The sequence below is a fragment of the Castor canadensis genome, chromosome 4 (genome assembly GCF_047511655.1).
Source record: "Castor canadensis chromosome 4, mCasCan1.hap1v2, whole genome shotgun sequence".
In the NCBI taxonomy this organism is placed as follows: domain Eukaryota; kingdom Metazoa; phylum Chordata; class Mammalia; order Rodentia; family Castoridae; genus Castor; species Castor canadensis.
In genome coordinates this window covers 29,223,927-29,249,488 of record NC_133389.1, presented here as the reverse complement: position 1 = coordinate 29,249,488, position 25,562 = coordinate 29,223,927, and the positions used below count along the sequence as shown (strand labels likewise).

At 37.7% G+C, this 25,562-nt stretch overlaps 1 protein-coding gene and 1 non-coding gene across 7 annotated transcripts in view; one reads left to right on the top strand and one right to left on the bottom strand.

The window, feature by feature from the left end:
* Positions 1-25,562, bottom strand: part of Pias2 (protein inhibitor of activated STAT 2) — a 72,196-nt gene that overhangs the window by 30,007 nt on the left and 16,627 nt on the right. For all 6 annotated transcript variants that reach the window (XM_074069874.1, XM_074069875.1, XM_074069879.1 and 3 more), the window contains 5 exons: positions 16,324-16,798; positions 15,404-15,488; positions 10,220-10,270; positions 10,001-10,091; positions 1,816-1,950 (listed from right to left, as the gene is read on the bottom strand). In XM_074069874.1, the coding sequence (XP_073925975.1) occupies positions 1,816-1,950; positions 10,001-10,091; positions 10,220-10,270; positions 15,404-15,488; positions 16,324-16,798 (837 nt within the window). The remainder of the gene's footprint in view (positions 1-1,815; positions 1,951-10,000; positions 10,092-10,219; positions 10,271-15,403; positions 15,489-16,323; positions 16,799-25,562) is intronic.
* On the top strand, positions 23,190-23,261 carry Trnas-aga (transfer RNA serine (anticodon AGA)). The gene has a single exon. It is a non-coding gene; the product is annotated as a tRNA-Ser (tRNA).

The following is a 25,562-nucleotide window of genomic DNA, read 5'->3' as shown; positions in this document are numbered from 1 at the left end:
GCCTTAAGCAAATCATTCAAATAAAAGCCAGTATCAGCGTTCTTCTGAGGAAAGTTTAACAAGTTAACTCTACTCTTCCTAAGTGAACATTTTACTGGATAAGGGGCAACTACTACCATACGTATGACACATGAAGAAATTATAAAAACCAAAAGGCAAGGTCAGAAAATAATTGTATCTAATCCTATGCCTCTTAGATCTGACACAAGGGAATCTTTGTTAGCTATTTACAGAGCTATGAGGAGATGAAGTATAATTTTACTTTAATGCTAAAAAAAAAAATCTATTTTAACAGGGGCTGATGGAGTGGCTTAAGAGGTAAAATTGGCACTCATGAGGCTGGTAAGTGTGAGGCCCCGAGTTCAAACCTCAGTACTTCCAAAAATAAATAAATTCTATTTTATTCATCCAATTGATACCACAATGAACATATACTTTTAATAACTACCAAACTGAATATTTTACTTTTTAATGGACTTTTAAACGTCTGAATACTTGATACATTGTGCAAATTTTAGGCCCATTAATCACTTAGTAATTACAAAGAACAAATATTATTTCCATTATATGGTAAAACTACCAAGTCTTCAATGTATATAATCATTTGTTCAAGTATTTGTAAGTTGTTTCCAGCTCTATAATTATCTTAAGAGAGTAAAATAACAACAAAAAAAATCTTCTGCCATAAACACATGCTTCTATTTCTCTATCCACAAAACAGGAACACTACAGTTGCCACTCAGAAATTAAATGAAATCTTTTTAACCATCCATTATTTGTTACTTAAACAAGTAATTTAAAAAATATTGTATTAATCAGTATCTCATAATTGATATAATTTTGAGACTAAGAATCAGCAGAAAGGCAGATTCATCAACCCGAAGATATAAACAAAATAAATTCTAAATTAATTTTCTTTCCCTTTTTCTCTCTCCTCCTTGTAACCCCTCCCTCCGTCCCGTCCTCCCCATCTCCCTTCCTTCTTGGAACTGAATTTAGGGACTTAATTTGCTAGGCAAGCACTCCAACTTGAGCCACATCTCCCATCCGTTTGCTTTCCAGATAGGTCTCAAGCTAACTATCTGAGCTAGCCTTAAACTCTCAATCGTCCTGTATCTGTCTACCAAGCAGCTGGGATTATAGATGTGCACCCTCATGTCCAGCCCTAAGTGACTATTTTTAATAAAAGCCACATGCTAGCTGAATTATTAACTGTTGATGTAAAGGTGGGAACAGATGATTTCTAACTGCAACATGAGTACATTTAACCTTGTCCCACAAAGACTGAAAAAAGCTTTGTTGCTGTGCCTGCCCAGCCTACGGAATTCAAACTCCAGTACCGCCAAAAAAAAAAGAGCTTTAGTCTTTGTTCCTCTTCATAAATACTTACTCAAAGCTTTGAGTTTGTTAAAATATTACTATACACACACACACAATTAAACCATTACCTTAAGACATAAAAATACACACATTTCCTTTCCCAGAAAATAGACAGACAATACTCAGGAAACCTCAAGAGTTAGGTTTTAAACTTTTTTTCCCCTTGAGCCATCACATAGTCTTTTTTTTTTTTTTTAGGTATGTTGTCAGCTTTTGGCCTGGGGCCATCCTCAGACCTGGATCCTCCTACCTATGCTCATAGCTGGGATTACAGACATGCCCCACCATGCCCAGCCTTAAGAATCTCTAACTCTGAAATGAAAACTGCTACTTTTCAGAGATCAGAAAACTAACAGCTGGAGCTGACAGGCCAAGAAAAGAAAATGAAATAAATTCCCAATGGAGAACTCTCCATGGCACCAAGAGAACCCTTACCTTTCCAATTTCGGATGCCCAAGAAATAGAAATCTGATTTGGCACAGCTGAAGACAACCTAACTAAAGATGTAATATTCAAGGGTCGTCCAGGGCGCTTCTGTTCAATCCCATTCTTAGGCGGTGGTGCATAGCCCTATACCATAAGAAGAAAAATTATTTTAAATGCTTTGTAAGGAATTAAATATTTTTTCCCAAATAGAAAAAAAAAACAGAGCCTGCCTAATTTTGATTACTCTAGTTTTTTGTTCTATCCTAAAAAATGATAGTCCAGAAAAAGAAAAAAAAAAAAACCCATATTTTATCATTAAAATTAAAGATGCCAACATCCTGCCATATTGCCTATAATCATCCTCCTTTTTTATAGATAAAGTGGCGACTCTTTGAAATGACTCCTCTTAGGAAGCACCGTTCAACAGTCACATACTAGAGTGGGGAAGAGGAAGAGCAAATTTCGAGAATGAAAAACAATGCATTATTGAATTTCAAAGGAGTATTAAAATCCTGTAAATGATTAATAATACTTTCTGCCATCCTTTCTCTGAGTAGAACAGAAAGCAATCTTTAAAACCAGGTCAAATTAATAAGACAAGTCATCACTTTTTCAATTGGAATTAAATTAGCTTGACTTTGTTTTAAATAAGAAACAACTCATTTTTGATTCACAGTATATCCAATTCTCAACAATTACCACAGGCTTTTTAGACTGTGATTTTTAAAAACCAAAGTATTTTAGAAAATTAAAATTTCTCAGCTGTAATAAGTTACATGTGGAAAAACTGACATTGTATTTCACTGACTATATACCCCTGATGTAATTTATTTATTTACCACTATGAAGGAAAAAACACTAAGCTAATGATACAATTTAGTGTATCATTACTTAGTTTTACACACTTAGCAAGGAAAAATAAGCCCAATGAACTGACTGACATATTCAAAAGAAACTTCTGGACTACTTTTCACTCAGGTATCAATGCATATGTTTTCTACACTGTATTCTTCCATGTACAAGTAAGAGATTAAAGATAAAAGAATCTCTTAAAACAGGATTCCATCTGCTAACATCTCTCAGATATCCCTGCAAGTAACTGACAACCTTAATTGCTGTGTTAATCCCAATACAATATGTATCTTACCAGAATTAAAGGTTCTGACTAAAGAACTAAAGGTTTTCAGACAACGGCCAGGATTCATGCTCCTTTTTCAAAATGTCCTTAAATTATCTGTTGACTGAAAAGCCAAGGGCTTGTAGCCTAACCAGTCATGCCATGGGAACAGCAGCAAAGCTATATGAGTGTAGGCAATGACAAAACATCATAGCTGCCACCAGGCCATTAACAACAAGACAACTGTTGATTTCAGCATTGGATTATACACTTTACAAATTTTGGCACTGGTGGTATTATGTAAGCAGCGCTTACAATGTTTCATAAGAAGGATAGTAATTAAGTGGCAATTCATAATCTACAATTGGCAACAAACTCCTGAAAATCATCAAAACCATTTGTACAGGGGATTAAGGTCAGAAAGAAGAATTTGCATTATAATATAGAAATGGAAGTATGAGAGTATATGTGGGGTATGCACATCTAAATTTCTTCACATGAAATGCAACAGATAGAAAAACTCATAAAAAGACCTCTTATAAATATCCTAGGAATAGATTCAATGAGCCACAAACATGAGGCTCAGTGTCAGTATTTAGGCAATTAGCAACGCAAACTTTTGTTTTGTCTGTTTTGGACCTAGAAGATAATTCTGTATTTTGATGTATCTACATATATAGGTTAACCAAATAAAAACAACAGAATAGGGGCTGCCAAGATGATAAAAATAACTCATGGCCTAACTAAACATAAACTCTATAAACTGGAATGTGAGTCACCTAACATTCTGACAGTGTGGAAGAGAGCAGTAAGCGTGGGGAGAGCAACAGTGAATGTAAGAATAAGTGTTAAAAAGGCTGCAATGTAGTTCAGTAATAGATGACTTGCCTAGCACAAGCAAGGCCCTGGGTTTGATTCCTAGCACCAAAATTTTTTGGGGGAGGGGACATGACTATAATTCCAGCACTAAGGAGACTGAGGGCAGAAGGATTGTGCGTTTGAAGCAATTCTGGGCTACACAGCAACACCCTTTCTCAAAAAAGATTATTACGCAAATTCAAAATCACGTATGGCACTAATCTTAATTACCTAAAGTATTTTCAATCTATTCTCTATCCCATTTAAGTTAACTGACTTCACTGGTAATTCTGATTTAACTGTATTCTCCTTCTAACCAGTAAGTAGTACTACTTCTACCCAACTGTCTTCTGACCTGGTTACTGAGAACAGTTAAAGAATTCTGTAAAATATAAATATTTTGCCCTCACATATTGCAACAACTTTCCATATTGAAAGCAAAAACAAAATCAAATTCATCTGGCAGGATCTCAGGAGCAAAGCCACAAGCTTTCTCAATAAAGGCTGCTGGCGAGTACCAGTGGAAGATGATGTGGGGTCTGAGGATAACACTTAAGGAAAAGAGATTCAACTTTTTATGTTAACATGCTATATTGCTATGTTCACATCTTATTCAACATGCAATTGTAACAGAAGTCCACTGGGCTGCTCCTTTAACATCTCTCAAATTTTCTCATTACATACGACTTTAATACCACCAACATAGATTTACTTTTTCACTAAATTATGGAAAATTTCAAACATTTACAAAAGTAAAGAGGACACCAGGTACTTGCCAATCAGGTCAATAATAACCAACATATTTACAATCTTGTTTTATTTGCCTCTTGCCCCACCCATCAACCTGCCACAAAACACATCCATCATAAAAGTTATTTTTGCCCAAGTATTTAAATACAAAATTGATGCCATTTGATCCAGGTATTTCAATATGCATCTTTAGTAAGACCTAAAAAAATTATAATATATATCACAACTTTACAAAATTAACAATTTAAAAGAATCATCTAATACCCTGGTTCTATTACAATTTCCTAGCTGCCTCAAAGATGTTGCTTCCTTTACCACTTTATTAATGAAAATTTCAAACACATACAGTAGGAGGGAAAAAACATAATGAACCTCCATATACCAATCACTCAGTTCAGTAATTTATTTATTCACAAACAATCTTTACCCCCCTACCCCACCATCACCCATATTATTTTGAAGCAAATCCCAACCACATTTTCTTCAAATACAATTTGGATCAGAATTCAAATTAGAGTCTCACACTGCACTTAAGTTATATCTCTGAAATCTCCTTTACTCTGTAAACACCCCTCCACACACTCTTCCTTCCCAATGCTGGTGTTCTATTGGAGAAATCAAAGCTTTTGATCTCAAGGATAAACTCATATTGCTTCCTCATGGTATGACATTTCTTGTCCCAATTTCCCTATACATATATATATATTTTTTTCTTTTCCCTGCGGTACTGGGGCTTGAACTCAGGGCCTTCACCTTGAGCCACTCCACCAACCCTTTTTTGTGAAGGTTTTTTTTTGAGGTAGGGTTTTTTTCGAGATAGGGTCTCGCAAACTATTTACCTAGGTTGGCTTTGAACCCTGATCTTCCTGATCTCTGCCTCCAGAGTAGCTAGGATTACAGGCATGAGCCACTGGCACCTGGCTTCCCTATAATTTTTAAACTACATACAAACTTGATTAAATTCAAGCTGAATTTTTAAACAAACTTCATTGGGATGTGGTGTACTCACAGTGCCACCACAGCATGAGATACATGAAGGCTATTTGTCCCATTCTCAGTGCCATTAGCATTGATCAGGAGATGCCAGCCTCGTCTCTTCATTATATAGTTTCCCATTAAGCTTTAACCTGATGGCTTTAGCACCCACTGATAATGGCTACCTAGCCTACCTATCCATTATGATTATGGACTGCAGAATAACGATTTTGCAATTCTATTATCCCTTTGAATATGCTAGTTAAAATGCTCCATAAATAAGAATTTGACCATACCAACAACCGGGCTATTGTGAAACAGAGGATTCTCTCCCTTTTATCAATCTTCAGTGATTTTAGCATAAATTCATTTATATATTTGATAGTTTGACTCCACTGTTGTCATTATTCTTTCAGATGTCAAAATTATTCCATCTTAGGTCAAGGGAAATTTTTTTGGGGGGAGGGTATGATACTGGGGTTTGAACTGAAGGCCTCACATTTGCTAGGCAGCCACTCTATCACTGGAGCCCACACAGCTCTTTTTGCTGCATTTTTCAGATAGCATCTTGCTTTTGCCTGAGGCTGGCCTCAAACCTCAATCCTCCTACCAGTGCTTCCTGGTAATTAGGATTACAGACATGCACCATGATACCCAGCTTGTTTGTTGAAGACTGAGATGGTGGTCTATGTTTTTTGGTTCAGGCTGGCCTTAAACCAAAATCCTTCTGATCTCTGTCTCCCAAGTAGCTAGAACTATAGGTGTATATCACCATACCCAGAAAACATTGAGTTTAATTCAGCCCATGTTTACTATGAGGCAGATCACTGGGGTGACTAATACTATCAATAAACAGAAATCCAGCCAGGCACAGGGGCTCAAGCCTGTAACCCTAGCTTCTTAGGAGGCTGAAATCAAGAGGATTACAGTTGAAGACCAGTCAGGGCCAAAAAGTTTGCACACTTCCATCTCATAAAGCTGGGCATGGTGGTGCTTGCCTGTCATCCCAGATACAGGGAAGGCTGAGATCAGAAGGACTGCAGTTCTAGGTCAGACAGGGCAAAAATGTTTGTGAGACCCTCATCTCAAAAGAAAAAGCTGAGCTTGATGGTATGTGCCTATCAACCCAGCTACAGTAGAAACCCTAAATTAGGAGGATCATAGTCCAGGCCAGCCTGTGCAAAAACCAAGACCCTAGCTCAAAAATAATCTAAAGCAAAAAAGGACTGGAAATACAGCCCAAGGAGCAGAGCACCTGCCTACCAGGCATGAAGCCCACAGTTCAAAACCCAGTACTATCTCCCCACCACAAAAAAAAAAAAAGAAAAAGAAAAAGAAAAAGGAACAATTCCATGAATTCAGAAGTGGAATTTTTTTTGGAAAAAGGAGTCAGTACTGATAAATACTCTAGCTAGCCACAAGGAATTACTTGGAGATCTTTGTCAGGTGAACAGCAGCATAACTCTCCATTCTTTGGAATCTTTCAAAGAGATATTCCTCACATCTAACCTTACAGCAAAACAGGTTTCAACAAAACTTTTTTTATGGTGATACTGGGGTTTGAACTCAGGGCTTCAGGTTTACAAAGCAGGCACTCTAACACTTGAGCCACACCTCTAGTGCCCCACAGGTTTTACAGAAATTTCTGTTTTAAAAGAAAAATAATTCAGAGCCAGGCTCCAGTGGCTCAGGCCTGTAATCCTAGCTATTCAGGAGGCAGAGCTCAGGAGAATAATGGTTCAAAACCAGCCTGGGCAAATAGTAAGACCCTATCTCGAAAAAACCATCACAAAAAAAAAAGGACTGGTAGAGTGGCTCAAGGTGTGGGCCCTGAATTCAAACCCCAGTACTACCAAAAAAAGAAAGAAGAGAAAAATAATTCAGCCACTCAAAATAACTCCACAAGCTTTTCTCATCTGGCTATCAATCTGTATAATGGCAGCCCTTAAGAGTTAAAGATGGGGGAGTGCCTAAGGCACTTCTTGCCTGTTCGTGCTGTGGGCCATCACCTAGGCAAGCCCTGCTCTGAGACACTGACTGTCTTCCCTGTATTAAAGGAACCTGGAAAGCTGATGCATAAAGGTATTTTTATAAAATTTATCATCTCAAAATGGGCAAAACAGCAAATAAGCTGTCTTCATCACTTCTTGATCCTCAGGAGTCCAGGGACACACTACTGTCAGAGCATAATACAATTTCCCATTCTCTTTACTCTGTACATGCAGAGTGGCTAACTGCCATGGGTCCATAATGACTGGATATTCATAAGGCCACACACTGAAGTACTTGCTCCACATCAGAAACAAATTCAAATATGTTCAGAGCTCTCATGGGAAATTTCATGTTATATCAAGCTTATCTCTCCAGAATCTGTTGTTCAATAAATCAGGATCATGAGTTAAGAAACACAAGTCAAACTTCTTTGAGGCCTGTTTGGTGCTTCTTAACAATTGGAACAAGGTCCCTGGGGCTTATGAGCTCAGTGTAACTCCTATGGAGTCAATGCAAGCTTTTTTCTTCAGAGACTGTAGCATCCTCACAGTGCTCATAAACCTCACAATCCAGCTTCATGCTAATATTCTATAGCTCATTATCCTAATGAACTGCAACTGTGGATCAACAGGTGGCTTAAGCAGCTTTCCATCAGTTGTATGTAAATTTATCTATTGTTCCATAAGACTTCATGAGGTTGAGGTGAAAAGCTTCTTCAGAAAAGCTGATGTTTGATTTTCATTAGGACAGTTCTATCCGAGTCAGATATGGTTCTATTCGCACTGCCTTTTCCCAATGCTCTATATTTCTTCTTCTCTTTCACAGCTGCCCCTGGCTCAAGGTTAAGTGCCAGGCTCAGCAGACAAAGGACGCATTATGTGGTAGCCAGTATGTTCACAAACAGCCCAGTGTAAGTACTCAAGGGTTACTTGGTGCTTTATGGCAGAAACCAGCACTGATTTTCTGCCTAACAATTTAACAGAGTAAGTGCCAATTGTCTTCATTTTCTTTCCTCAAATGGACTAGATGAACGACAAATTCAGGGCTACCACAGTGGTGCTGCAGAACTCATTCATGAAGATACCACCCCAAAACATGACACTGCTGGTCCATTTGGAAGTTTTGTGGAACTTATGTGTATGCACATGTGCAGTCACCGCATTTTCTGTAGCAATGCCAAAGAGTTTAGGCAGAACCTCACGTCTTTTACACATAGCCTATCATCACTGGCACAGTCACATAGCAATACTGGGTAGGTCTTCAAGGGTGAATCTATAGATACCAATAAGGTTGGTGTATATTTCTTCAAGGATAGTAGATGTAAGTGGTAATGAGAATCAAAGTCAAAGGAATACTAGAATGTCCTCATCAGAGAAAAATGGGTATGAAAAGGTTGTACACAGTATACACAGACTGATTCTATATAATCTGTGATTTTGCCAGGCTTCCTTTGCTACACATCCAGCCAACCACTGTTATCCTTCAGTTCTAAGTAGAGCGTCTTCCTTTGATTCAGATCTTCACACTTCAGTCTTACAGGTTCTCTAAGAGTCACTCACTGACATAGTGGTGCTCAAGCGCTATAAAAATCATAGGACAAGTATTTCTCAGATTTCTAAGTCCACAGGACATGAACAAGACTCTTACCAGTTATGAAAAGGTTTGGCTACAGGGGTCAGCCTGAGCAATGGACTGTCTTCACTTTGGAACTCAATTATAAGCACTTGGCTCTGAGAGAAACTAGAGTCCTATTACACTGGTCTAACTTGCCCAGCTGCTCACAGCTACTGCTCACATATTCATTTCAGACCCAAGTCTCATGCTCAGTAGGGGATGCTAAACAGCTTGCCTATATCCTCAATAGCAGAAAGTACTTTTTGCTGAAATGGCAACTTGGCATATTAGTAGGATCACTGTTCTCACAGCGCTTTACTTAAATATAGCTCTACTTTGTAAAGCTTGACAAACAGGCTAGGCTGTATATTATTATTATCAATTTACTGGGCTTCTACACAACTACACCAATTTAGTAATGCATTCTAGGCCTCAGTGGAAACTACTACACAGCAGAGTTTAACAATTTAAATGCTATTTTAAGACTTGACCAAAGATTTATTCACCATATTATGTATTCCAGGTATTGAAGTCCATATATTACTTCACTATTAAACAACAGGTTGCCATCCAAGTATCAGTGCACTCTTCTGGCTCACAGTTGGAATTCTGGACCTCTGGTCAGCCCCAACATGCTGCCCTAAATATTGCAGTGCCCATGTTTGACTATTTGATATGATCTCAAGTCTTCCAGAACTTCCCTGAAATATATAGCCAGATGTTCTAAACTTATCTTTTCCATCTCCCCCAGACCTGAAAACAGCTGTTTATTTCTCCCACTAGGGGAAAACGGTATTGAATCTGGATGCTAGAACTATTGTCACTGTTTCTAAACCTTGTATTTATGCTAAACTTACAAGAAAATCTGATTAATAAAAAGCAACTTACAGGCAAAGGAAACAGCTTCCCATTTACTTTTATACACAAACTATTGGGATAGTTATCTTCTTGAGGGCAACTTGTCTCTGCCAGGCAAAGTCTGTATTTAAAAAGTGGAAAAAAAAAAATCTTAAATAGTATATCCAAGCATTCTTATGTGATTTAAAATTCAAGGCCATGTGCACAGTTAGCAAATACAAAATTACAGTAACAAAATTTCAAACTTACCTCAGTTGAACTTGGACTGTATAATCTCTTCTACCACCTGGCAAAAAATCCCTATTGAAGAGAGAAAGAAAACAAGTTAGGAAAGCACAGTAAGATTTCACAGGATGAGCCAGGCATCAGTGGCTCACACCTGTAATCCTAGCTACCCAGGATGGAGAGATGAGGAGGATCATGGTTCGAAGCCAGGCTGGGCAAATAGTCGCTTGGGGCCCTAACTCAAAATAAACCCTTTGCAAAAAAAAAATAAAAAAGGGCTGGCGGAGTGGCTCAAGATGTAGGCACTGAGTTCAAGTCCCAGTACCACAAAAAACAACAACAAAAATTCCACAGGAGCACTCATCAGGAAAAAAAAATTTTATGTATTTGATCCTTTCTCTTTAAAAGATGAACACTAGCCTACCAATAGCACAAGCCTTAGTCAAAATACTGCATTGATAACCCCTACTTAACTTTTAATCATTCTTTATGGCAATTTTAAAGTATTTTCAATTCAAAGGAACTTTGATGATACAGTACTTATTTCAACAGACAACAAATTTGGTTAACATGAAAAGGAGCATCCTAGATTCTGAAGGAGTTTAATAAATTAATCTGCATGCTTAGTAGATCTTCACCTTGGTCGAATACTCCAATCATTTAGAGACTTTTTTGTTTGTTTAATATAAAGTCCCACTCACCATTTATTCTTAAAGGTTTCAGTACAACCTGGCGGTTTTTGTAATGATTCAATACAGAATCAGTGCGTAGAGTCTCGATGTCTCTATACCATAGCAACTTCATAATTATGCATCCAATTACAGATACAGAACCTCATATAATTTCTAGGTGAGAAAAAAGTCCCATATAAAATATCTTTGGTACCTAACTCTCCAAACCCTTCCTATTCAAAACTGAGTCCAGACTCAAATGAAGCAGCACTACTGAATTTTAGAAACTTATTAGAAATCCAGAATTCTAGGCCCCATACTAGATCTACAAAACGGGAATCTGCATTTTAACAAGCTCCCCAGGTGACATGCATGCACATAACATTTTAAGAAGTATTATACGTAACCATTATCCTAAATCTTGGACTTCGTAAGAGACAAGATCATTAAGAAAGTAGTCCTGTCCTGAGAAATCTAAAAAAGTACATTTGGCCCTCACCTTGCTTCCAATTCTCTAGGTTCCCTAGAAGACAGTAAAGCACAGCAGTGATCAACTTGAACTCTACAGTCCCAAGCTACAGTACCAACTTCGCTCTACCACTTGAGCCACGCCTCTAGCCCTTTTTGCTTTATGTCATTTTTCAGATAGAATCTCACATTTTTGCCCAGGCCTTAGGCTGTGGACCTCCATCCCATACCCAGCTAGGATCACAGGCACACATGCCATCCTGCCCAGCATGTTTGTTGAGATGGGATCACTTGAACTTTTTTGCACGGGTGGCCTTGGGCCTCAATTTTATCTCTGCTTCCTGAGTAGCTGGGATTACAGTTGTGAGCCATCTCTCCAGCAAATTGCTTAACCTTTCTGAACCTTGGTTTCTACATTTGTTCAAGATGGAAAACTATTACATCTACCTCATCAAGTTATTGTGACCATAACACATGTGAATAATACAAGTAAAGTGCCTGGATTTAAGATATACTTAACAAGTGTGGGCAGCTGGCTGCTATTGTTTCCTCTGATCCCTCTATTTTCCTTGCCTCTATCATTCTCAAGTATTTCTTCAAACTACTCCAATATCCTAGATAATACTGACCTCTTCTATGCAACCCGTATCATTCCACTCACTCAAATTAAGATACATTTCAAACCGGGTGCTGGTGGCTCATGTCTATAATCCTAGCTTCTTGGGAATACTGAGATCAGTAGGATTGCAGTTCAAGACCAACTAAGACAAATACTTAGCAAGATCCCATCTCCAAACTAACCAGAGTAAAAAGAGTACAGGTGTGGCCTGCTTTGCAAGCACAAAGCCCTGTGTTTAAACCCAAGTCCCACCCCACCCCCCAAAAAAAGAAAAGAAACAAAAAAAGGAAGTGGTGGTGAAACCAAAAGAGAGCTGACCCCACTGGAAAAACCCAAGCCTGAATATATTCAAGCCTCAAACCTAGACCTTACTATTGCAACGTGCAAACAGGAGACACTAGATGCCCAATAGCGGTTCCCAAATTTGCTGCACACTGCAAAAATACAGGGAGCCTTAAAAATCAGTGAATTGGATTTCAATCCTTAGAGATACTAATTTAATTCATGAGCTAAAACCTCAGTATTTAGGTTGGATTTTTAAAGGATTCTCAATTGACTAATACGCAAAGTCTGAGAACCATGGAGATAGGCACACTTAAATGACACCATAAGAAGTAATCATGCAAATTCAGAATATATAATATGCTAGAGTCAAATAACCATTTTTCCCTCTCTTTTTTGAAAAACCATGCTATGATTACAAGAGGAAAGAGGGTCCCATGGAGAAGTGACCAATTCTAAAAAAAAAAAAAAAATACAAGATAAGCCTGGAGCATCTTGTAGCACAAGAAAGTGAAGAAGTAAATCTAAAGTGGATTTGTGAGGGAGAGAAATATCAAGAGAGTATAGAAGTCAATCTGAAAGAACTCCCAATAATGAAAGGTAGAACAATTTGAGCCACGATATAAATTTCTGTAACACTGGATTATAACCCACAGTATACCAATGAAACCACACTTACACAAATACATAAACGAATAAATAAAGGGACAGCTTTTTCTTACAGAAAAATAGCCCCAATGTAAAAAATAAAAAAATAAATAAGGACAACCAAAAATCACTGCTGCAACATGAGTGTTTTATTGAAAACAAGATCCACAAGCAAGCCAGGTGCCAGTAGCTCATGCCTGAGATCCTAGCTACTTAAGAAGCAGAGATAAGGAGGATCAAGGTTCAAAGCCAGCCCTGGGTAAATAGTTCAAAAAAAAAGTCACAAAAAAGGGCTGGTGAAGTGACTCAAGATGTAGGCCCTGAGTTAAAAAAAGAAAACTCACAAGCAAATGCAGTAAGTTTACAGTGCAAAAATCTGGCAGACAGTACCCGAACCATATGACCAAGGTTAACATGATCAAAAATAAGGTATATCGATATTATGTACACCCCGAAATGATACACTCTGAGAAGACCATGTAACTGGAGACACTCTTCTGCCACTAAGGGAAGGTCATTTCAATTTAATCACGATAAAATATCAAACACATCTGAACTGAGGGGTACTGTAGAAAATAGCTGGCCTCTACTCTTCAAAAAGTTCAAAAGTCCTAACAGACAAAGAAAAGCTAAGAAATCATCACCGACTGAAAGAAGACTAGGATGAATTCACAATTACATGTGATTTGGAATTGGATCCAGGAACACAAGTCCATTAGCAGAAAAACTGCTGAAATGTGAAGTGTTTGTGATTTAATTAATGGTACTGTGCCAAGTTTATAGTTAAGAGAACTACCACCATCCATCTTCAGAATATGATTAGTTTTGAGGATTATACAATGGTTAGGCAAGCTGCTGCCACTAAGGGAAGGTAAATGAAGGGCATTACATACTGTTTTTACAATTTTTCTTTAAATCAAAATTTCCTCAAAATATAGAGGTTAAAAAAACTTGGGAGAGCCGGGTATCAGTGGCTCACACCTACAATCATAGCTACTCAGGAGGCAGAGATGAGAAGATCAAGGTTCAAAGCTGGCCTGGACAAATAGTTCAGGAGACCCTATCTTGAAAAAACCCATCACAAAAAAAGAGCTGGTGGAGTGACTCAAGATGTAGGCCCTGAGTTCAAACTTTAGTACTATAAATAAATAAATAGATAGATAGATAGATAGATAGATAGCAAACCTTAGGAGACATAAAAATCAAAAGTAATACAGGGGCCTTATTTAAATACTGATACAACCAAGAATATCAGTATATAGACTAGGATTTTTTATACTAAGGAATTAAATTTGAGTTATCATGTTAAAAATTCATTAGCAGTGGATGCAGTCTCAGCTACTCAGGAGGTAGATATCAGGAATATAGCAGAGTTCAAGGTCAGACTACGCAAAAAACACTCTTCACTTTAAAAACACATCTTGAAATATGTATCTTTAAATTTATTTACTCCAAGCTCATTCCTTCAAAAGCCACAAAATGTCCCAGAAGTTTTCTGCAACCACCAAGATTAATGGCGATCTCCTACCTCCCAAAAATCAGCTCATCAGTCATTACTGAATTGGCTCTTTTCATATGATACCTTGCAATACCAATGAACACTTCATCAAATGATAAAATTTATTGTTACCCTATCTTTAGGCTGTTATTCCATATTCATTTTTACATTGCTGTATTTGGGATAAAATTTTCATTTGAAATATTACTGCCAGGTTGGGAACATAGCTCAGTAGTAGGAATATTCATCTACCATGCAAAAGATCCAGGGTTCAACTCCCAGCACCAGAAAAAAAATTATTGTCAAATGTGGCTAAAATAATTTAAAAGCCATTCTGACATATTTTCAAAAGTTATGATTTTCAGCCAGGCACTGGTGGCTCATGCCTACAATCCTAGCTGATCAGGAGGCTCATCATGGTTCAAAGCCAGCCTCGGCAAACAGTTCTTGAGACCCTGTCTGGAAAATACCCAACACAAAAAAAGGCTAGAAGAGTGGCTCAAGTGGCAGAGCACCTGCCTAGCAAACAGTACCGTCGATTTTCTTCTAGTACACAGCATTTATTAACTATTTGACTAATCTTAATCAAAGTATACACCCCTTACTTAAGGAGAAAGTCAAACTGTTATAGTCTGAACTGTGTACTCCCAAAATTCATCATGTTGAAACTCTAACCTCCAATGTGACTCTATTTGGAAATAGGCCTTTCCAGGGGCAACTAAGGTTAAAGAAGATCTTAAGGGTGGGTCCCTAATACAGTAAGGCTGGAGTCACAGGAAGAGAAAAAGACACCAAGAATGCACTAGCATAGCAAAAAGGCCATGTGATGATGCACAAAAAAGGGCCAGCCAAAAAGAAAGGCCCCAGAAAAAGTCAAATTTCTCAACACTGTATCTTGGAATCCAGAATTTTGTGAAATAAAATTCTGTTTAAACAATCCAATGTGTGGTATTTTGTTATGGCAGCCCTAGCAGACTATTATACAGCATTCATGGAGAAGCACAGCCAAACATTCCTCTTACCTTGATATGCATATCTCTCTAACTTGTTGAGGTGTCAAAGCAAAAATAAAAAACTTCTCTTGAAATCGCTGAATACTGCTTTGAACTGGGGAGGGAAAATAAAGGCAGTACTTCAGTAACAAATCCAAGGATCTAAGCACCTGCAGTAACCAAGTAGTTCTGATAACATGCCTGCCAAATTCTGAAATGCTAAAATTCTAAAATGAAACATTATACTAAATTGCATTAATCTTGGAATTATGGATAAAGTCGTCCAAATGAGTTACTTTTAATTTTAAGCATTTAATTATTACTTATTCTAAAACACTATACTGTACTGTCAAAATGTAACAAGATGACATTTCATCCTGGATTAAAATCCATTTAATAAATGTCAAGGAGTCAAGCCCGGTACATGCCTGTAATCCTAGCTAGTCAGGAGGCAGAGATCAGGAGGATCACTGTTGGAGGCCAGTGCAGGCAAATAGTTAAGAGGGACCCTATGTCAAAAATACCCAACACTAAAAAGGCTAACAGAGTTGCTCAAGTTGCTAAGCAAGTGGTAGAGCACCTGCTTAGCAAGCATGGGGCCCTGAGTTCAAGCTCCAGTACAGCCAAAAGAAAAAGTTGAGGAGTCAGAACCCAGGAGAACACTGGGTTCAAACTCCAGCACCAAAAATAACAGCCAAGATTATAAACTTTGTATTATATATACTTTACCACAATAAAAAGGCTGTGAAAAAGAACACTCAAATAGAAAAAGTAACAGTTTTATTAGGTTTCAGCTGTGGTCACCAATATTTTTTTCCCTGTATGTTTAAACATTTAGCATTAACGCCTCAATTTTATAGCATTAACAGCAAATTACCAGTCAATAGTTGAAGGTTTCTGTTTTATTTTCTCTCTCATCCAGAGAAAAGCTGATTTCTCTTAACACTTACCTAAACTGGTGGGCTTGATGAGAACGTCAAGGATATCATAAAAGGGCAGGTTTTTTAACTGCACATCAGGATGGACAGGAGGAATTGGAGGAGATGGCTGCTGCATCTCAAATGTGGGCTTAGTATCTTGAAGCAGCACAGAACCAACAGGAGATGACGGTGAGTGAGGAGTAACTGAAGTAGAAGGCAACGAGTGGATTCCAGCCACGGCCAAGTCGGGCTCTACAGGTGAGGAACTACCATCCAAATTGAAAACTGATGATTTGATTGTGGATAAATCAGAAAGTCCTTCCAGAGTCCGTGGGTATCGGCGTCTATACAATTCTCGGATTTTAATCTGAACCGCAGGGCTGCAGCCACTCTTCAACAAATGCAGCGCCCTCATCAGGAGGTCATGCTTGCGTCCACTTTTATTCCGTCCAGCAAAGCCTAGTAATACTTGTAGTTCAGAAACCCTAAAACTAGAAACCATATTCTAAAAGAAAAAAAAAAAAAAGCCTATCACCTTCAAGTATACAAAAATGCTATATAAAATATACAATGTACTATAAGATTCCTGCACTTCATCAACTGGCAGTGCTAGTACCAGCCATTACACACACCAACTGGAATTGTTAACATTTACAAAGCCAACCATAAAAATAACATTTAAGTCTGTACTTTTTTTTTTTGGCTTTTTGACTATGTAGCCCAGACTGACCTCAATCTTACAATTCTCCAGCTTTAGCCTACCAAGTGCTGAGATTACAGGGTGATTGATCATACCTGGCTTGTATACTATTCTTAATTTTGGTAATCTTGTTTATTGGCTTTTATTAACTACTTCATTATCGGATTATGCTAACATAAACCCACATTTTCTTTATAACTATAAATGAAAATATTCCTATCCCAAACTAAGCCCTAATATACATCATGTTTGTTACAAAATAATCACCAATTAACAAAATTTTTAAAATTAATTTTTACAATGTTACATGTATGATGTCTGATACTGCTGAATAAATTTACAAAATGAAGTTTAAATTATGATCCAAAATCTTTTAACCAAACTCAAACAGTAAGAAACATACAACATAATAATAATAATTAAAAAAAAAAACCTAAAAATTTTTTGAAATATTAAAGCTAGGCCTGGGCATGGTGTCACCCCCCCTATAATCCCTGCGCCTGTGAGACAGAGGCAGGAGGATCATAAATTCTAGACTAGGCTGGTGTACAAAGTAGTTCAAGGCTAGCCTGAGCTTAAAGCAAGACCCTGTCCCAAAAGAAGTAAATATATATATATATAAAGCTAAAAAAACACATGCATACTATTTAGCAATCATCTTAGCTGGGTATTCAAATGAAAAAAAAAAAAAAAACCTTTGAAAAGTAAGGAAATGGATAGCCATAAATCTTCATGATCAAGATACCTTCTTACCACTCTACTGACATGCTCTCAGATGTAAATAAAGATTATAAACAGTTCTGCTTTACATATCACCTTCTATTGATTCAACAAAACCTAATACATACTTTCAGCCACTTGCTGCCTCACTGCCTCCAGTTACTTTGTAATTTTCATTCAGTTTGTAAACCAGGTCAGATTTACCTATACAGAAAGGAGGGGTGGGGGAAGGGCAGCAAACACACACACAGACACACACAAAAACAAGGCAGACCTGGAGTTCACTAAAGCCTTTTCAGAAACCTACCCTCAGAGACCCTCCTCTTACTGTGGCTTGGAGTTTCCCCACCCTTCCTCATCAGTAAGGCACATCCTTAGCAATATGAATTCCTTTCTTGAAAGACTAGAGATCTTATCTTCTAGGGAAAAAAGGGTAACTTATTGCAAACAAAAGGGAAGATGGAGATAAGGGTTTAGAACTATGAATGCGCAATCATATGGATTCTGAACTGGGATAGTCTTTGCATTGCAAAATGCTGAAAAGATAAAAGTACTGCCAAAGACAATGGTCTGAGAGTCAATGGGCCCCTGTGCAAAATTTGAGGACAGTCAATATGTAGCTAGAGGTCACCCTGGCACCAAAACCTGGGACCCTGGGAAAGTTATTTCATCCCTTTGATCATCAGTGTCTATTTAAAAACAACAACCCTCAGGCTGGTGAGTGAGTGGTTCAAGCAGGAAGGGTACAGAGTTCAAACCCCAGTGCTGCCAAAAAAAAAAAAAGGTAAAAAAAAAAACAACCCTCTCCTCTATTTAGTACATACATAATCTCTAAGGATCTTACAAAGTAAAATTCTATGGATATGTTTTTCTGACCAACTTTGCTGGATCCCATTTCTTCGTAAGTGATAGCTATTTTTCTGCTAGAGGTGTGGCTCAAATGATAGCGTATCTGCTAGCAAGGGCAAGGTCCTGAGTTCAAATCCCACTTGCACCAGAAAACAAACAAGAAACTGCATCCCAAAAAGTATGATAAAAAGTACCAAAGAGATGTACCTATTTTTTTTAACTTAGTTTTTGAACCAAGTTTCAGGTCCTTCCCCCAATAAGTGAGTATAGTTAAACAGGAAGAGCCTTTACTGGGGTAAAGTTAGCAGTATGTACTGTCAAAAACGGATTTCAGGCTGGTGGAGTGGCCCCAGTGGTAGAATGCCTGCCTAGCAAGCATGAGGCCTTGAGTTCAAACCCCAGTACCACCAAAATAAATAAATGAATAAATAAATAAATAAAAAAGAAGGGATTTCAACTATTTTTCTCTACCAAACTCTGATGCTTTTATCTTTATGTTTTAAGTCTAATATCTTAAAAGCAGATTTTTGGGCTGGCGGAGTAGCTTAAGTGGTAGGGTGCCTACTAGCTAGTAAGAGGCTCTGAGTTGACACCCAAGTACTACTCCCCCACCAAAAAAAGATTTTTTTTCCAACTGTGCCCGGTGCCTCCCCAAATCTGCCTTTCAATACTTCAGTTACAACTGCTATTTGCTCTACAAACAGGAATTTCTCTACAGAGAAGAGAAATATGTCAGCATGATTGTTTTTTTAAAGATACATAGGCTGAGGATGTAGCTCAGTGGTAGCTCACTTGCCTAGCACACGCATGGCCCCAGGTTCTATTTCCAGCTCCATACACACACAAAAAAAAAATAATGAAAAGATACGGAACAATCTGAATTCTAGAAAGAAAGGCTAATAAATTAAGACCAGGACTTTAACTCAACATTGTTTCTTTATCACATTTAGATAAAAAAAAATTTCAAAAAATTTAAAGTCGTAACATTATGTAAATGAAATTACATATATGAAAGGAAAGCTGAAGGTACACTTAGAAAACACCTAATTAAACAGGAAAAGGATAGGTACACATAATCACCAATGAATAAAACATTTCTTTGAGACTTCAATCCTTTTTTTGGTGGGACTGGAGCTTGAACTCATGGCCTCACATTTGCTAGGCAGGAGTTCTATCACTTGAGCCACTCTGCCAGCCCTATTTTGTATAGGGTATTTTTCAGACAGGGTTTCACAACTATTTGCCCAGGTAGGCTTCAAACTGCAATCCTCCAGATCTCTGCCTCTCAAGTAGCTAGGATTACAGGCTTGAGCCACTGGAGCCTGGCCTTGTCTTCAATTCTTAAACATGAGATGGATATAACAAAAAACAGCCTAAAATTTGGGGATGCTCTAATAGGTTAGAAATCAATGCAGCCCTTCCCACAGGAGCTTTCATTCTTTCACTAAATAAACTTTCCTACCAAAAAAAAAAAAAGCAATCAATGCAAAGTTTGCAGATCTCCATCTGCCATGATAAATAATATGGGACAGGGAAGGGGGCTACTGAGGAAACTGACAAATGATATTATTAATACCTTCTATTCCGTTATATTAAAATAACCTATGTCTTTATTTCCAAAACAGGAATAAAGGAAATCCACAAGATCAACATAATCAACATGTGTAAAGAATGGTGATGCTAATGCCATAGAAGAAAACGATGGGCAAGGCAAAAAGATGCCCTAATTCCTAACTACTACCCATTTCAGAGATCACGTGAGGCCCCCCATTTCTGATTTATATTCCTGGCAAAATCATTTCTTCCCTCTAATTAAGTCCCTTTTTACTTAAGTTACCATAAATGAATCTCTTCCTTACAATAATTCCCAGGTGGCAAGAATCAAAACAAACTCAACTATTAAACAATAAGAACATACATCTCAAAATCTATAAAACAAGCCAAAGTTTTGGAGAACATCTCCATAAATGTTCCTATTATTATACAATAAAGATTTAAACTCTCTGGGCACTGTGGTTCAAGTCTGTAATCCTAGCTTTTTGGGAAGCAGAGACCCAGAAGATCACAACCAAGGCAAATAGTTCACGAGACCCCCCATCACAACAATGGCTGAGTGCTGTGGTATATACTTGCTGTCCCAGCCATGAGAGGAAGCACAAATAGAAGATTTCAGTCCAGGCCAGCACAGACACAAAGGGTAAGACCCTACCTCAAAAATAACAAACACAGCTCAGCTCACAGAGTGAGCTCAAGCAGTAGAGTGACTGCTGAGCAAGTGTTGAGGACGGAGTTTGAAACCCAGTACCACAAAAAATAAATAAATAAATAAAGCCAGGTTTGGTGGCCAGAGCCTATAGTCCCATCTACTCAGGAGTCAGAGACAGGAGAATCTCAAGTTCAAGGCAGCCAAGGTAAAAGTAGTAGGGAGACCCTGTCTCAAAAATCAAAATAAAAAATGATAGAGTGTCTGCCTAGCATGCACAAGGCCCTGGGTTCAATTGCCAGCATGAAAAAAAAAAAAAACAAAAAGGCAGGGAGATTTAAAGGATAAATCAAAAAGGACTGAGCAGAAAGCAAACTTTAGTCTTCAAAGTCAGACCCCAAAAAAGGAAAGTAACAAATGCACAGTCTTAACAATGAGAAAGGAGCCAGGTGCCCATGGCTCACACCTATAATCCTAGCTACTCAGGAGGCTGAGATCAGGAGGATAATGGTTCGAAGCCAGCAGGGGGCAAACAGTCTTGAGACTCTACCTCAAAAATACACAACACAAAACAGAGCTGGTAGAGTGGTACAATTGGTAGAGTGCCTGTTGAGCAAGCATGAAGTTCTGAGTTCAAAACCCTAGTACCACCAAAATAAACAGAGAGAGTGGGGAGAGAGAAAGAGAGGAGGGAGAGAAGATGGAAGGGGAAGAGGAAGTAGGCTAAAGCAGGTGGATGGTATGTTCAAGTATAGCTTGAACTACAAAGCGAGTTCCAGGACAGCCTGAACTATGTGACAAGACCCTGTTTCAAAAAAGAAAGGAAACAGAATCACAAATACTAAAGCAATTTCTTTAAGAGAACAGCACATGCAGCTGGGCATGGCAGCACAGGCAGCACTTGGGAGCTGAGGCAGGAGGATCTCTAGTGTGAGGCCAGCCTGGGCTATACAGAAGTTCAAGGGCAGCCTTAAACTAACTGGGCTGCCTAGGAAGACCCTCTCTCTCAAAAGCAAACAAAGCACATGTAATTACGACCTAATTAAAGACACAGATGAGTGATTTCCTAGAAAAATGTGAGTTATTACATTTGATTCAAGAAGAGCTAGTATTATTTTTGACCTATCCATCCAACAATACCTACATAAACAAGATAGTTTAGTGAATAATTTCTAAATCCTACTAAGGCTCCAAGGAGAAGACAGAACTAATTCTGACAGTGTCCAAGAGAATACAAGTCAGAGAATCAAAAGCATGTTAAAAAACAGGGAAAAACATTAAAACAAAAACACAAACATTTTTAAAGTAAGCAAATTATTGCTATTCAGACTTCAGGAGGAAGGGACAATGGCTACATTGGATTGAAACACTAAATATGTAATAAAATTTGTTCATGCCAGACAAAGTAGTACATGCCTGTAATCCCAGCTACTTGGAAGGCAGAGATCAGGAGGATGGAGATTAGAAGCCAGCTGGGGCAAAATAATAATAGTTATAATAAGTAGTAAGACTCCGACGTCAACAAACACACTGGGCATGGTGATTTGCATCTGTATTCTCAACTATGTGAGGATAAGAGAGAGAATCAGTCTGAGGCTGGCCCTGGACAAAAAGTGCAAGGCCCTACCTAAAAAGTTACTAATAAAAAGGCTGGAAACAAGTGATGAGAGTGCCTTGCCTAGCAAGTACCAGGCCCTGAGTTCAAAAAACCAATATAGCCAAAAACTACAAAGTTCAGAATGACACTTTAGAAAACTCTTTGGAGGACATGAGGAAAATAACTCATCATTATTCTGAAAACTCCAAAACGGAGACACAAAAAGATTGGCTGGTTCAAGAATGAAAGTCACACGATTAGACAAACGCTAGAAAGCATCTGCTAAAACTATTCATTTGTAATTTAAAAAAAACTGTCAACAAATAGGTATACAAGGAAACTTGGTCAGCATGATAAACAGTACATATCAGAAACTGACAGCAAATATCCTATTAAAGGTGAAACATTAGGGCATAAATTGAAGATCTATAAAATGTGTATTATGTTTTGTCATTATTCCAAAGATTCTAGATTACAACAAAGCAATAAAAAGCTTTCAAAGTAACATTTACCACTTACAAATGATGTGACATTTAAACTGGAAAATTTATCGAGAATCCAGTGAAAAATCAGAACAGCATTAAACCAACAAAATTTGTTGAATTTTCTATACGTTAAAAATTTTTTGCATAATCCTAGCTACTCAGGAGGCAGAGATCAGGAGGATCACAGTTTGAATCCAGCCCCAGGCATATAGTTCCTTGAGACCCTATCTCAAAAAACACATCACAAGGGCTGGCAGAGTAGCTCAATATGAAGGTCCTGAGTTCAAACCCCAGTACTGCAAAAAAAAAATAATAATAATAAAACAGCAGAATAAGGAGACTGGTAGTGTAGTTCAGCGGTAGACTGTTTGCCTAGAATGCACAAGGCCCTGGGTTTGAACCCCAGTACCACCAAAAACAAAGAACAGAGTAATGAGCAAAGAAAATGACAAACCTGGGGGTAAAGAAGGGTTTAGTTTTAATACATATTTATTGTATAAAATAAATCAAGTTTGTGAAGTGACGAAAAGACAGAATGAAAATACAACAATGGCATGTAAACTGGTAGTGTGGTAAGCAGTCCTGCAGGTGAGAAAGCAAAAGACTAACATCATAATTTCAAGAATCTATAAAAAAGCAAAAACACATGATTTTACAACTAGTAAAGTGGAAGAAACATGACAAAGCACAAAAAATGAATCCAATAAGGCCTGGCGTGGAGTTCATGCTTGCCTCATATGTGAGGCCCTGGGTTCCATCCCCAATATCAGAACACAAAAAAATGAAAGCAAATCAGGAGAAATTGGTATTACTAGCATACTTAATGCCAGGTACCTATAATCTTAGCATTCAGGAGGCTGAGGCATGAGGATCTCAAGTTTTAGACCAGCCCAAGCTACACAGCAAGCAAGACCCTATCTCAAATAAAAGAACAAGATTAAGGAAATCACTACAGAAATTTCAGACATCAAAAAGATAATACAGATGCTGGGCACCAGTGGCTCACACCTGTAATCCTAGCTACTCAAGAGGCAGAGATCAGGAGGATCATGGTAGGAAGCCAGCCAGGGCAAACAGTTCACAAGACCCTATCTCGAAAAAACCCTTCACAAAAAGGGCTGATGGAATGGCTCAAGACGTAGGCCCTGAGTTCAAACCCAGCACCACAGAAAAAAGGAAAACAGGAATGCAAACATAAATCTGGCAAAGTTTAATGAAGTGGATTAATTCCCTGAAAAACACACAAACTACCAAAATCTACTTGGTATAAAATAAGGAACTTAAGGACTGTTCTAACCTCTAAGTAAGGAAATTTAATTCATAATTTTAAAACAGTTCTCAAGCCCATGTGGTTTTACTGGAGAACTGGATAAAAGAAAAGAATTAGCAACAATTTTATATAATTCCTTCCAGAAATAGGCAAATACTTCCAAATTCATTATATTTGTTTTTTGTTTTTTTTTGAGACAGGGTCTTAATATATAGCCCATGCTAGTTTTAAACTCACAATCCTCTTGCTTCAGACTCCCAAATACTGAGATTACAGATGTGCCCCACCATGCCTAGCCCACAATTCATTTTATTCATCTAGTATTACCCTAATACCAAAACAGGACAAAGTAGAAATAAAACTAGAAACCAATATTCCCTCATGAATATGGTCATTAAATTCCTTAGCAAAAATATTAGTAAATAAAATTCAACAGTATATAAAAAGAATTGCCAGGCACCAGTGGCTCACACCTATAATCCTAGCTACTTGGGAGGCTGAGATCAGGAGACTCACAGTTTGAAGGCAGCCTGGGCAAACAGTCTGAGAGATCCCATCTCCAAAATAAACAAAATGGACTAGAGGTGTGACTGAAATGGTAGTGCAAATACAAAGCCGTGAGTTCAAATCCCATCTCACAAAAATATATTCACACATAAATAAATAGAATTATGCTCCATGATCAAGTGGTTTATAGTTAGATTTCAGGGCTGAGTTCAATGTTTTGAAATAACATAGCACACTAAGTTAACAGCTTAAAAAGAAAAGTTGTACAATCAAATCAATTAATGCAGAAACGTATCTGACAAATTCAATACCCAACTATGACTTTTTAAAATCATCAAATCTTTAATTTGATAAACATCCACCAAAAAAGCTAGAGCTTTTTACCTAATGGTGAAGTGAATCCTTTCCCAATATCAGGAATAAGGCAAGGATGCCTATTCTAGCCACTCATTCAACATAGTGCTAAAAGGTTTAACAAGTTGAAAAGAAAAACAAATTAAACTATATGACGATGAATAGCATGACTGTCGACATAGAAAACCCAACAAATCTATGAAACAACTCTTAGAATCAATAAACGAGTCCTGCAAGGTCAAAGGATACAAAACCAACACACAAAAACCAATCACATCACATCTTTCTAAACTAACAATGAACATGTGTAGAAACAAGTTAAAAACACAACCCCATTCATAACTACTCCAAAGAAAATTTAAATAAGTACGTATGTAAAAATCAAACAGACATGTTCAGAACTTGCATGATAAAAACTACAGAACACTGGAGAAAGAAATCTAAGATCTAAACAAAGGGTTTCTTCATGGATTGGAAAACTTAACATAATAAAGATATCAATTTACCCAAACTGACATAGAGGTTTAATGCAATACCTATACAGGTGAAATTGTTCTAAAATTTATACAGAAAGACAAAGGAAC